Source organism: Leptodactylus fuscus, chromosome 1 (genome assembly GCF_031893055.1).
Source record: "Leptodactylus fuscus isolate aLepFus1 chromosome 1, aLepFus1.hap2, whole genome shotgun sequence".
Taxonomy (NCBI): Eukaryota; Metazoa; Chordata; class Amphibia; order Anura; family Leptodactylidae; genus Leptodactylus; species Leptodactylus fuscus.
The window spans coordinates 50,593,565-50,606,901 of NC_134265.1; the positions used below are offsets into that span (position 1 = coordinate 50,593,565).

Consider the following 13,337-nt stretch of genomic DNA (forward strand, 5'->3'; position numbering starts at 1 on the left):
ATGCGTCCGGCTCGATCTTGCCCTGGATTCTGCAGCTAAACAGTGAGACAAAGTCTAAAATTCGTAGAAGAATCTCTGATAGAAAAATGCCTCAAATTCTTCTGCAAATGAAACCATGTGAATTCAGCCATTGGTTTGAACTACCCCAGATTTATCACAGTGGCTGATGCTGGGTGGTACATCCAGGGCATCTTTAGACTGTCTAGTATATGCTCATACCATATATTGGCTGGTTTAGTTTGAAACAGAAATTTTCACCAAAATTTGGGAGCAATTTCGGTGCACATTGTTACATCCTAAGGCCTGCCCCTTTCTGACAAGCCACATCCCTTTATACATGAGGTCCTTCTTTCCTGGACAAGGCAAAAAGTATATAAAAAACATAATAAATGGGTTGCTCAACCTGTAGGACAGTTTGGGTTTTTTTTCTGCAAATTAAGTCAAAATTTCTGATGCATATAAATCAAATCTGTCCCAGTGTTCTAAGAACCAATGTACCAATATTGCTTATAATGCAACTGTGTGTCCATCACAAGACTATGGGCTGTATATTACATAACTGTGGGCTGTATATCACATAACTGTGGGCTGTATATCACATAACTGTGGGCTGTATATCACATAACTGTGGGCTGTATATCACATAACTATGGGCTGTATATCACATCACATGACTGTATATCACATGACCATGAACTGATTTGTATCCACTGGGTGTAAGCAGAATGAATAACAAGCAGAGATCTAGGATACCGTGAAGAATTAATACAGAAAGTATATTGGAAGATTGTACAACTTTTTATTATACAAACAATAACAATTGTCTCTCAATATTGGTCTGAAAGTGGCCAAACCCTTTAAATTATTCCAATCCCAGAAATATTCCAACTCTAAGCAAAATGTTGGAATTGTGCTAATAAAATCGATACTGTATCTATATTGTGTTTGCCTCGGGGATTGTTGTGTTCTGTATATTTTGTTTTCTTTTTATAGACCTAGTTTTCGGAGGACAAACTGGTTTGAGCCAGTGAGGCGGGAATATAACCAGGTGATGGAAAAGGTGGGAGTTATCGACCTGACACCATTCGGCAAGTTCACTGTGAAAGGGAAGGATGCAGTCAAGTTATTGGACCATCTCTTTGCCAACACAGTTCCAAAGGTTTGTGGGGGAATAAGATATTATAGTCATATTATTATATAGGCATGGTATAAAGAAAGAAAATGCAAAATAATACACCCAATTTACCAGTCTGTAACGCAATTGATATATTATTTTGCCTATTATTAAGTTCTCCTTTATACCTGTATTCCTGTAGTCATATCATACAGTATCCTAAGTAGTCATGCTACATATTGTAGGTTATCTAGAGGTAAGGGACAGAAGGTCTATAACTAAGCAATCAGACTACAAGGTTTGTTTGTTGTCTGTTGCCATGGAGAAATATATGTAATACTATATTATTATTATTATTATTATTATTATTACTACTACTACTACTACTACTACTATTATTATTACTATTATTATTATTATTATTATTATTATTATTACTATTATTATTATTATTATTTTAGATGTACTAGAGTAATAAAATGAGTTGCTAAGGCAGACATTTAACCAAATATGAGAGCAGACAACCTAGAATTAAATTACCAATTTCTACATTACTTTTAGAGTAATAGAATATTTTAATGCTATTTTCTTTTTTTTTTTCTTTTTTATACACAGGAGGGTTTCACGAATATAAGTCACATGCTGACTCCAAGAGGCCGCGTCTATGCTGAGCTCACAGTTTCACACTTATCTTCTGGAGAGTTTCTACTCATTACTGGGTCTGGATCAGAACTGCATGACCTCAGGTTAGTCCGACATTATTACTTTATTGGTATCAGAAACATTATGTACTCGGTCTATGTCGACGGATTGAACTGTAACAACTATGGCTGCCTCCTTCCAGTACTACCACCACATCTATCCATGATTTGCACACGTGTGCTGCTAGTACAGATGTGATACATTGGTAATCATAATTTATAGGGTAAAACTCAGTCCTAGCACAATGCACAGTGCACCTGTGTGAGCATGAATAATATGATCCATACAGATATTCATTTGCCTACAGATCGATGTTATACAACCACGGTACAGTTAAAGGGGCGGCTTTGGATGGTGATACAAGTGTTTAACTCCCCTTTAGCTGTGATTGACACTTCCAGACTTGCGGTATCACGGGTTTGTCGTCTGCCAATGGTGCACTGTTGGCTGATTTACATATCCATAAGAAAATAATTATCTCTGCATTGCTTCATTACTTTGTGGTCACATGTATGTTTCTACTTCTAGAGAAAACCACAACCACACTATTATTAGGAGGGATTTTGTGCTTGCAAGACTCTTTAACACACAGTACAAAGCAGGCAAAGGCGAAACTTTATATTGTACAATGAATAAGCTTTAATTGCTGTGACTGGAAGACCTGGATAATAGCGCCATCTCCTGTCTGTGTGTGGGAGTATTTTACACAGAAAATGACCTAGTTGTAGAATAAGTGTGTTTATCAGATAGGTAATATTTTGGATCTCATATGGTGCAAGGCCCTTTCTTTCGTCATCTATGCCTCTCTCGAATATCAGTGGAGCGGGCAGAGAGCGTGGAGTGTGCACATGTCAAAACCAGACATGAAGTACATAGCCGTAAATGGATATTTCAGCGTCTGAACTGCAATATACAATTTATATTGAGTTTTGTTCTGATTTACAGCAGGTGTTCTAGTACAGAGCTGCATTCACAATTTTGCTGGTCAGCATACTAGTTATCAGACACATCCCTAACAACTTATCTCACCCCATAAGTATAGTAATGTGAATCACCAGAACAAGTTGTGTGCAGACAAGGACTACTGGGAGAAATCAGCTCTGCTGCCTGCAGAATTGTGATTTCAGCTCTGGACTATACTCCAGTTTGCAACTCATGATCATTTCAAGACAAGCAATGAATTGGGGTTATAATTGAATTCTGTGATCTTTGATTGTTATGCCATGTGTAACTTTACATATTAATGGACTAGTTGTCCTTTTTTCTATCATGGTATATATGTATGCATGTATACTATTCAATTAACCCGTTAGTTGCCCTGCCCATGGCTAAATACTGACTTCAAATACCTATGTCTTTGTCTCACCCACATCACTTTGGCTTGCTGGCACCTATAAACCTTACGGTTTAGCCCGTTTACTTTATGTTATTTATGTAATGTATTATTGTATGTCCATGTGAAAAACTTTTTAATTGGATAGTAATAAAATATACTTTTATATTTATTTGTGGATATGGTTGTTTTCTTTGTATATATGAGTTAAGTCCCGTAACCACACTATGCAGTATTGGCCTCTTTATGTGTGTATTAATTCCCTATGTAAACTGTACAATGGAATGGGCATGTGCTTTAGTTTGGTTTTCTTGTATGTTCTGTATGTACAGGTGGATAGAAGAATTCTCAATACAGGGCAAGTACAATGTGGAAATAGTGAATGTGACAGATGAGGTGGGCGTTCTTGGTGTAGCAGGACCACTCTCCAGAAAAGTTCTTCAGAAATTAACTTCTGAGGACTTGAGCGATGCTGCTTTCAAATTTCTCCATGGTAGAAGAATGAACATTGCTGGTATCCAAGTAACAGCCATACGGATATCCTATACAGGTAAGAAAGCAATATAAAGATATATTGAGTATAGCAAAGAATGGATTTTGGATATACTAAAACGATGTAAGTTGATTGCGCTCACTCAGGGCCAACACTGGTAGCTTCAACAAAGGTAAGTATTTATTTAATTGAATGATGCGTTTCGGGGTATAGGAATCAAACAGGTTATTCCACCCCTTCTTCAGATCGCGGTTTTGTCTCCTGGGCCACCAAGGTAAAAGTCCCCAACATATGTCAGCCTAACGTATTGCGTATATAGAGGGTTAATTATATGATAGTTATTCGGATGGCTTAAATTACTTTAACTACTAGGGCAAATGTATTTATTGTTTAAGAGGACCTTTTATGTCCTCATAAGTGTGGTTTTATATACCGCTAGAAAGCCAAGCCATCTCTCTTGGAGCTACAGAGGTATTCTGACATTTCTTACATAAATATGGCAGGAATTATTTCAATGTTTATCATGTTTTATCTTTTGCCATTTTCATTGGATGAATGGTATTGGTTTGTGCCCTAGGTGAGCTGGGCTGGGAGTTGTACCACAGGAGACAGGACACATCGGAGCTGTACAACAAGATCATGCAGGCAGGGGAGGAAGACGGAATTGATAACTTTGGTACATACGCCATGAATGTGCTACGACTGGAGAAAGCCTTCCGAGGCTGGGGAGCAGAGGTAACATATACAGTGCACATACATTACATATATCCAGGTCTGAGATCAAGACCTCGAGTATAAACCAAATTTTTCAGCACAATTTTTGTGCTGAAAAAGCCCCCCCTCGGCTTATACTCGAGTCAAGCAAAAAAAAAAATATATTTTTTTTTTGGGGGGGAGGGGGAGGGGGGGTCTATGACCAGCTGCAATAGTAATGTATAGAATCTGCCATAAAATAGTGGGGAAAAAAAAGAAGCTTTAAAAAATATATAATAAAAAATAAAGTAAATAAAAGCTGTAAATCCCTCCTTTCCCTAGAATACATATAAAAGTAGAAAATTACTGTGAAACCCATACACATTAGGTATCCCTGTGTCTGACAGTGCCCGGTCTACTGAATATAGGGGATCTGCAGTGCTCCTGTTCCGTCGGGAAGGGGTTAATAGGAGCACTGCAGATCCCCTATAGTCAGCCAGGCTGAATTCCAAGTGGGGGGGGGGGGGAAACTCCATCCTCAAGCTCAGGGAAGGGGCAGACAGACAACTAAAATACACCCTCCCCTTCCCCATCACCCAGCAACTACTGCACGCAAAAACTCTGACCATTTTAATTTTTGAAGTTTTCCAGTAGCTACTGCTACTGCATATACACTCACCGGCCACTTTATTAGGTACACCATGCTAGTAACGGGTTGGACCCCCTTTTGCCTTCAGAACTGCCTCAATTCTTCGTGGCATAGATTCAACAAGGTGCTGGAAGCATTCCTCAGAGATTTTGGTCCATATTGACATGATGGCATCACACAGTTGCCGCAGATTTGTCGGCTGCACATCCATGATGCGAATCTCCCGTTCCACCACATCCCAAAGATGCTCTATTGGATTGAGATCTGGTGACTGTGGAGGCCATTGGAGTACAGTGAACTCATTGTCATGTTCAAGAAACCAGTCTGAGATGATTCCAGCTTTATGACATGGCATTGCATTATCCTGCTGAAAGTAGCCATCAGATGTTGGGTACATTGTGGTCATAAAGGGATGGACATGGTCAGCAACAATACTCAGGTAGGCTTTGGCGTTGCAACGATGCTCAATTGGTACCAAGGGGCCCAAAGAGTGCCAAGAAAATATTCCCCACACCATGACACCACCACCATCAGCCTGAACCGTTGATACAAGGCAGGATGGATCCATGCTTTCATGTTGTTGATGCCAAATTCTGACCCTACCATCCGAATGCCGCAGCAGAAATCGAGACTCATCAGACCAGGCAACGTTTTTCCAATCTTCAATTGTCCAATTTCGATGAGCTTGTGCAAATTGTAGCCTCAGTTTCCTGTTCTTAGCTGAAAGGAGTGGCACCCGGTGTGGTCTTCTGCTGCTGTAGCCCATCTGCCTCAAAGTTGGACGTACTGTGCGTTCAGAGATGCTCTTCTGGCTACCTTGGTTGTAACGGGTGGCTATTCGAGTCACTGTTGCCTTTCTATCAGCTTGAACCAGTCTGGCCATTCTCCTCTGACCTCTGGCATCAACAACGCATTTCCGCCCACAGAACTGCCGCTCACTGGATGTTTTTTCTTTTTCGGACCATTCTCTGTAAACCCTAGAGATGGTTGTGCGTGAAAATCCCAGTAGATCAGCAGTTTCTGAAATACTCAGACCAGCCCTTCTGGCACCAACAACCATGCCACGTTCAAAGGCACTCAAATCACCTTTCTTCCCCATACTGATGCTCGGTTTGAACTGCAGGAGATTGTCTTGACCATGTCTACATGCCTAAATGCACTGAGTTGCCGCCATGTGATTGGCTGATTAGAAATTAAGTGTTAACGAGCAGTTGGACAGGTGTACCTAATAAAGTGGCCGGTGAGTGTAAATGCTTCTAAAATCTACAGATGGGGCACAATGAATGGACATGGGGAGAAGTGTTGCAGGAGCCGCAAGTTGAGCTTTTGCAGTAGGGTGATGAGCCTTTAGTTACACCCCTGAATTGTCCTCTTCTGATGTATGTCAGAGATATTTAAGTTTCTGGGTAAAATGCCTGACAGCTAACATGACTGACATTAGAGCATGTTCACAAGGGGTTTTGTTACAGACTTTCATTGCAAATTCCATACCATACAATACATTGAATGGAGATTTATTATATTAAGGGACATGTTGGGGGCCCTTCTATATTTTTTGCCACTTGGATTCAATGTGTGATCAGGGGCGTAACTTGAAGGGGTGCAGAGGGTGCAGTCACATTGAGGCCCAGAAGCCTTAAGGGGCCTATAAGCACTGGCATCAGTATTGAGATTGCAGCTTCCATCTGGCCCATAAACCAAGGAGACCCACAGACTACCAGAACCACACTAAGGTGGATTAAACTCCTTAGCTCCCGTAACCATCACTATCAAGAATTCGCTGTAGGGATGAGGTAGGGGGCCCTGGACAAAAGATTGCATCGGGACCCACAAGACTTTAGTTACGCCACTGTGTGTGATTGTTCTCTCTGTGAATTTATAGTAATTTATCATCAGTTAAATAATTTCAAATTTTTTTCTATTACTTTAAGATGAATTGTGATACAAACCCCCTGGAGGCCGGACTACAGTACTTTATCAAGCTGAACAAGGTCGGTAGAAAATCTAATCGTGTATATTCCAAGTAGTGTTGTAGAATTGATCAGTAGATTTTTTCACTGATGTCTTCATGGAAAATTGAATATATATAAATATATATATATATATATATATATATATATATATATATGTATACACACACATATATATATATATATATATATATATATATATATATATATACACACACACATATATATATATATATATATATATATATATATATATATGAAAAAAAATGTTTTAATAATTCCATACTGTCTGAGGGCCCCTTCACACGGTGTAAGCGCGCCGTTCATTTACACACTTTTACACGTGTCCGAGCGCAGCACTTCAAAACAGAGCTCATATCGGCATATACGTGCGCTTCCCATTGAAATCAATGGGCTCTGTTTTGAAGTGCCGCGCTCGGACACGTGTATACGTGTCTAAATGAGCGGTGTGCTTACGCCATGTGAAGGAGCCCTTATACTGTCCTATACTGACCTATTTCCCAGTATTGGTCAGAAGTCGTGTACAACACTGCTCCCTAGTGGCTGATAATAATTTAACAAGACTGTGCTTATTTTATGTTGGTTTCATACAATGGGGTGCAGATTTTATAACACTGTGTAATATTTGGACAGTACAGACATAGACCAGACAGATTTATCATGTGAATTCTACAGAAACCTCTGTAGGAATATTTTGTATCAATAGAATTTTACAAAAATTCCCAAAAAATCTGTTACCAGTGAAGCTAAGATTGCTGAAAAGTTAAGCAGTTAGCATTGCCAAGAGCTGAGGGCCAGGAACTCAGGGCTAATAGTGCTGTGAATTTAGGCAGTTATCAGTGCCTGGAGCCATTAGTTCGGGGGATATTGTCACTCCTTAGGGAGAGACCACCATATAGGTGTGTGGAGACTTGTTAAGCCTTTAGCACTCCACTTTGCAAGGAACTATGGGAAGAATATGCAAATCTCCCTTCCATGAAGTAATTAGGAAGACAGTTGCTGCCTCATTGTTGCAAACCAATAGAGGGCGCTCACTGGAATGAAGACTGTCTTAAGACAGGCTTGCACATTCCAGTGAGCGCCCTCTATTGGTTTGCAACAATGAGGCAGCAACTGTCTTCCTAATTACATCATGGAAGGCAGATTTGCATATTCTTCCCATGGAGCCATTAGTGTGAGAGTCCAGGCAGCTAAAGGCAAACTGAGTGGAGCTAGTGGAATATGAGGAAGCACTCTGCTATCTTACATTGCTGTTTTAAATAGTTAGAAACATTGTAAACAGCTAGTTTAGTTGCTATTTATACTGACACAGGAGTGAGATAACAATATTATATAAGAGTGTCCTGTGTATCTCCCAAAAGCAACTTACACATTGTATCTGATATGGGGTGTTGAAGGGATCTGAGGAAAGGAGGGGGAGGATCCATGTTTATTTATTTTTTTCCTCTTGACATCCTAGTAGCTGGAATACCTGTGTTGGCTACTATACCCCCAATCAGACCTATGTGACTATCTGTAGTCTAGCTATCCTACATTGTGATAGGTGATGGTAGTTCACTTGTGGGGGAGCAATTTTATATTAAATGTTTTAGCGGGTATTAATAAAAGCTTTTGAGATATTCCTGCAGACTTTCAGAATTTCCATAGGTATAATTAATATTATTGAACGTCGTAGCATATCAAGTATACCTGGCGCTATCCGTATAGCTATAATAAGGCCAGAAAATCTGCAACAATATAATGAAAACCGCTGGAGGTGACTGTGGCTTCCTCCCTATAGGTGACTCTGTATTGACATGGCCAGTGTATGATACGCGTGTGAAGGTGAAGCTATGCATGTATGTAAATATCTGAGTGCATGCGCCTGCCGCCATTACCACAACACTCATTTATCATCATTAATTTCTTGTGATTTCAGCAAGCTGACTTTATTGGCAAGCAGGCCGTGAGGCAAATAAAGGAAAAGGGGCTTCAGAGGAAACTCGTGTATCTCACCTTGGAAACGGATAATGTTGATCCTGAGGGAAATGAAAGCATCTGGCACGGTGGGAAGGTGAGAAGAATTAATCATAGAAAGTGAATTGGAAATCTTCTCCAACCCCATAGAAACCTGAGCTGTGCACAGGATTTGGGCATTACATCTGGTAATATCACATGACAAAAACATTAAGTAATTATACCATAACCCATTATAGAGAGTAGGCCATGGGAACTCAGACCGGGGCCAGATAGCTAGAGGATACTGAATGGAAAAAGGAAAATGTCGCTATCTCAGAGTATAGAAATGAGTAACATATAGTGAATCAATGTTTTCCCCTTGTAGATTCTTGTTGTAGATATAGACGTCTATGTTGGCAGCTCGCGATCTATGTGACTACAGTTTTTCCACCCTGGATGTGTTGCCTGGTATCATGCTTCATCTACAATATATGATATATGGCCATACCAAACTGACCTTACCCCTCATCCATACTATGTCAATACCTTATACACATAACCTACTAGTATATAATAGGTTAATCCGAATTCACCTTTCAGTATATAATGACCTCTTCTGCATTACCTCACACAGGTTAACTGGTTACCTTTTTTGTGTAATTGCCCTCCTACAGTATGTCTAGGCCACTATTTGGCTCTATAAGGGAAAATGTGCATATTGTCGGCCTCAACAATGCCTTCCCTTATAACTATAGGCTAGATCTAAAAGCCTATATGTGTGTGTATGTATGTATGTGTGTGTGTATATATATATATATATATATATATATATATATATATATATATATATATATATATATACACACTGCACAAAAAATAAAGGGAACACTCATATAACACATCCTAGATCTGAATGAATGAAATATTCTCATTGAATACTTTGTTCTGTTCAAAGTTGAATGTGATGACAACAAAATCGCACAAAAATCATCAATGGAAATCAAATGTATTAACCAATGGAGGCCTGGATTTCGAGTCCTCCCCAAAAATTTAAGTAGAAAAACACTATAGGCTGATCCAACGTTGATGTAATCTCCTTAATACATGTCAGAATGAGGCTCAGTAGTGTGTGTGGCCTCCATGTGCCTGTATGACCTCCCTACAACGCCTGGGCATGCTCCTGATGAGGTTGCGGATGGTCTCCTGAGGGATCTCCTCCCAGACCTGGACTAAAGCATCTGCCAACTCCTGGACAGTCTGTGGTGCAACGTGTGACGTTGGTGGATGGAACGAGACATGATGTCCCAGATGTGCTCAATCGGGTTCAGGTCTGGGGAACGGGCGGGCGGGCCAGTCCATAGCTTCAAAGCCTTCATCTTGCAGGAACTGCTGACACACTCCAGCCACATAAGGTCTGGCAATGTCCTACATTAGGAGCAACCCAGGGCCAACCACACCAGCACATGGTCTCACAAGGGGTCTGAGGATCTCATCTCAGTACCTAATGGCAGTCAGGCTACCTCTGGTGAGCACATGGAGGGCTGTGCAGCCCTCCAAAGAAATGCCACCCCTCACCATTACTGACACACTGTCAAAAAAGTCATGCTGAAGGATGTTGCAGGCATCAGATCGCACTCCACGGCGTCTCCAGACTCTGTCACATGTGCTCAGTGTGAACTTGCTTTCATCTGTGAAGAGCACAGAGTGCCAGTGGCGAAGTTGCCAATCCTGGTGTTCTGTGGCATATGTCAAGCGTCCTGCACGGTGTTGGTCTGTGAGCACAACAACCATCTGTGAACATTGGGCCCTCATACCATCCTCAAGGAGTCTGTTTCTAACCGTTTGTGCAGACACATGCACATTTGTGGCATTCTGGAGGTGATTTTGCAGGGCTCTGCCAGTGCTCCTCCTGTTCCTCCTTGCACAAAGGCGGAAGTAACGGTCCTGCTGCTGGGTTGTTGCCCTCCTACAGCCCCCTCCACGTCTCCTGGTGTACTGCCCTGACTCCTGGTAGCGCCTCCAGCCTCTGGACACTACGCTGACAGACACAGCAAACCTTCTTGCCACAGCTCGCAATAATGTGCCATTGGTACTGAGATGTGGTCTGTGGTCCCCACCTGCAGAACCCTCCTTTATTGTGTCTCGATAATTGCCAATAATTTCCATCTGTTGTCTATTCCATTTGCTCAACAGCATTGTATTGCTTAAGTGTTCCCTTTATTTTTTTGAGCAGGGGGTAAGTGTAATATATATAAATATATATATATATATATATATATATATATATATATATATGTGCCCACTGTAAGGTATTCATAGGTAATACCTGAAGGAATATTGTCATGCCGACAATAGCGACAAAAATGCTGCCATGCAGGTCCTCAGTTGTAGTAACCATTGCTAATGTTCTCATGCTCACGAGACCAGAGATATGCAATAAATGATGTGTGTTGGAGTCAGCAAGGGTAACCGGGGTGAAATCCAGCCAGCAAACAAATCCTACCCCTACTGTTATAATAGCGCCAGGTAGTATGGCTTTATTACATGTAAGCTAGAGCTAATAAAAAGGACAAAAGGTTCAGGAAATGTCTTTATTTATGTAACAGATGGAGATCTTTACAGATACTTTTTAGTATATTTTACTATTGTATTAGTTATTTTTATTACTTACCATATATACTCAAGTATAAGCCGAATTTTTCAGCCCATTTTTTGTGCTGAAAAAGCCCCCCTCGGCTTATACTCGAGTCAGAATTTATTTATTTTTTTTTAGGAGGGGGGGGGGTCTATGACCAGCCACAATATTAATGTATAGAATCTCCCATAAAATAGTGCAAAAGAAAAAAAAAAGATTTTAAAAACATAAAAGTTCTAAAACACTCCTTTTCCTAGAATACATACAAAAGTAGAAAATGACTGTGAAACACATACACATTAGGTATCCTGTGTCTGAAAGTGCCCGGTCTACTGAATATAGGGGATCTGCAGTGCTCCTGTTCTGTCGGGAAGGGGTTAATAGGAGCTCAGCAGATACCCTATATTCAGCCAGACTGAATTCCAAGTGGGGGGGAAGAAAAAACCCAGTCCTCAAGCTCAGGGAAGGGGCAGACAGACAACCAAAACAGCCCCTCCCCTTCCCCAGCATCTACTGCACCCAAAAACTCAGACCATTTTAATTTTTGAAATTTTCCAGTAGCTGCTGCATTTCCCCCCTAGGCTTATACTCGAGTCAATAAGTTTTCCCAGTTTTTTGTGGTAAAATTAGGGGGGTCGGCTTATATTCGGGTCGGCTTACGCTAGGTTCACACCTGCGTTCATGTCTCCGTTCTATGGTTTCCGTCTTCTGCCATGCATACCATAGACCGGGTCCGGCCGTGAGCGGCGGTGAGTGTTTTAGGCTCTCCGCTGCAAAACCGGATTTTTTAATCCGGACACAGAGTACTGCATGTCCAACTCTGTGTCCGGATTATAAAACCCGGTTTCGCGGCGGAGAGCGCAAAACGCTCACGGCCGGACAGCTTTCTCACCCATTTAAATGAATGGGTGAGAAAGTCTCCTGCAGGCTTCCGTCTCCTGCATCTGTTTTATGCAGGAAACGGAAACCTGCAATAAGGACAGATGAACGCTGATGTGAACGAGCCCTTATACTCGAGTATATACGGTACCTTTATTGGGTTCCTTCGGTGTGGTCCAGTTATGTGTTATGTTTGAAGACATTTATATGAGACGTGTAGCATTCCACTTTTTAGCACCATCTGATCTTCTCTTCATTTTCATGTTGTAACTAGATAACATATTTAACCTACCTGAACGCGCAGCAGCGTACAAGATAAAGGTTAAAGTCGAGATTATACCCTGCCTCTATACACGAGATGGAGGGCTTTGTAGCAGTAAATGCAATAGTGAGACAGCCTAAGATCAATGTGACACATCTACTTAGCTCAGTTAGCGCGCTTCATTTTGTCGAAGCGGCGAGTATAGTGGGATTCATTGATAAGGTAATTAAACCTGATTTTCTGACTTGTGATGTAGAAGTGAGAGCCGGCTGGCAACGTGATGTTCTTCACTCAAGGACCAAGGAATAAGTTTAAAGTTTCCAAAGTCACCTCCAGTTTTATGTAAAGCAGAATCTAGATTTTTTTTTTTTTTAATGTTTCACCACATCTTTAACCCCTTCCCACTGCCATTTTTAATTTTTTTTTTTTTTTTATGTTTGAATGCTTCCAAAAATTTTACTCCCCAACTTCCAAAAAGCCATAACTTTTATTTCTCTGTTCACAGACCGGCATGAGAGCTTATTTAGCATGGGACAAATTGTACTTCGTAATGGTGCCATTTAATATTCCATATTATGTGCAGGGAATCTAGAAAAAAATCAGAATGGGGTAGAATTAGAGAAAAACTGCATTTGCACCAATTTTATT

The 13,337-nt window shown here is 40.7% G+C and overlaps 1 protein-coding gene across 1 annotated transcript in view; it reads left to right on the forward strand.

The window, feature by feature from the left end:
• DMGDH (dimethylglycine dehydrogenase) overlaps positions 1-13,337 on the forward strand; it is a 60,633-nt gene that overhangs the window by 44,171 nt on the left and 3,125 nt on the right. Inside the window, exons 11-16 of the mRNA XM_075270108.1 lie at positions 994-1,159; positions 1,730-1,860; positions 3,482-3,699; positions 4,220-4,377; positions 6,916-6,975; positions 8,894-9,028. Of these exons, the coding sequence (XP_075126209.1) occupies positions 994-1,159; positions 1,730-1,860; positions 3,482-3,699; positions 4,220-4,377; positions 6,916-6,975; positions 8,894-9,028 (868 nt within the window). The remainder of the gene's footprint in view (positions 1-993; positions 1,160-1,729; positions 1,861-3,481; positions 3,700-4,219; positions 4,378-6,915; positions 6,976-8,893; positions 9,029-13,337) is intronic.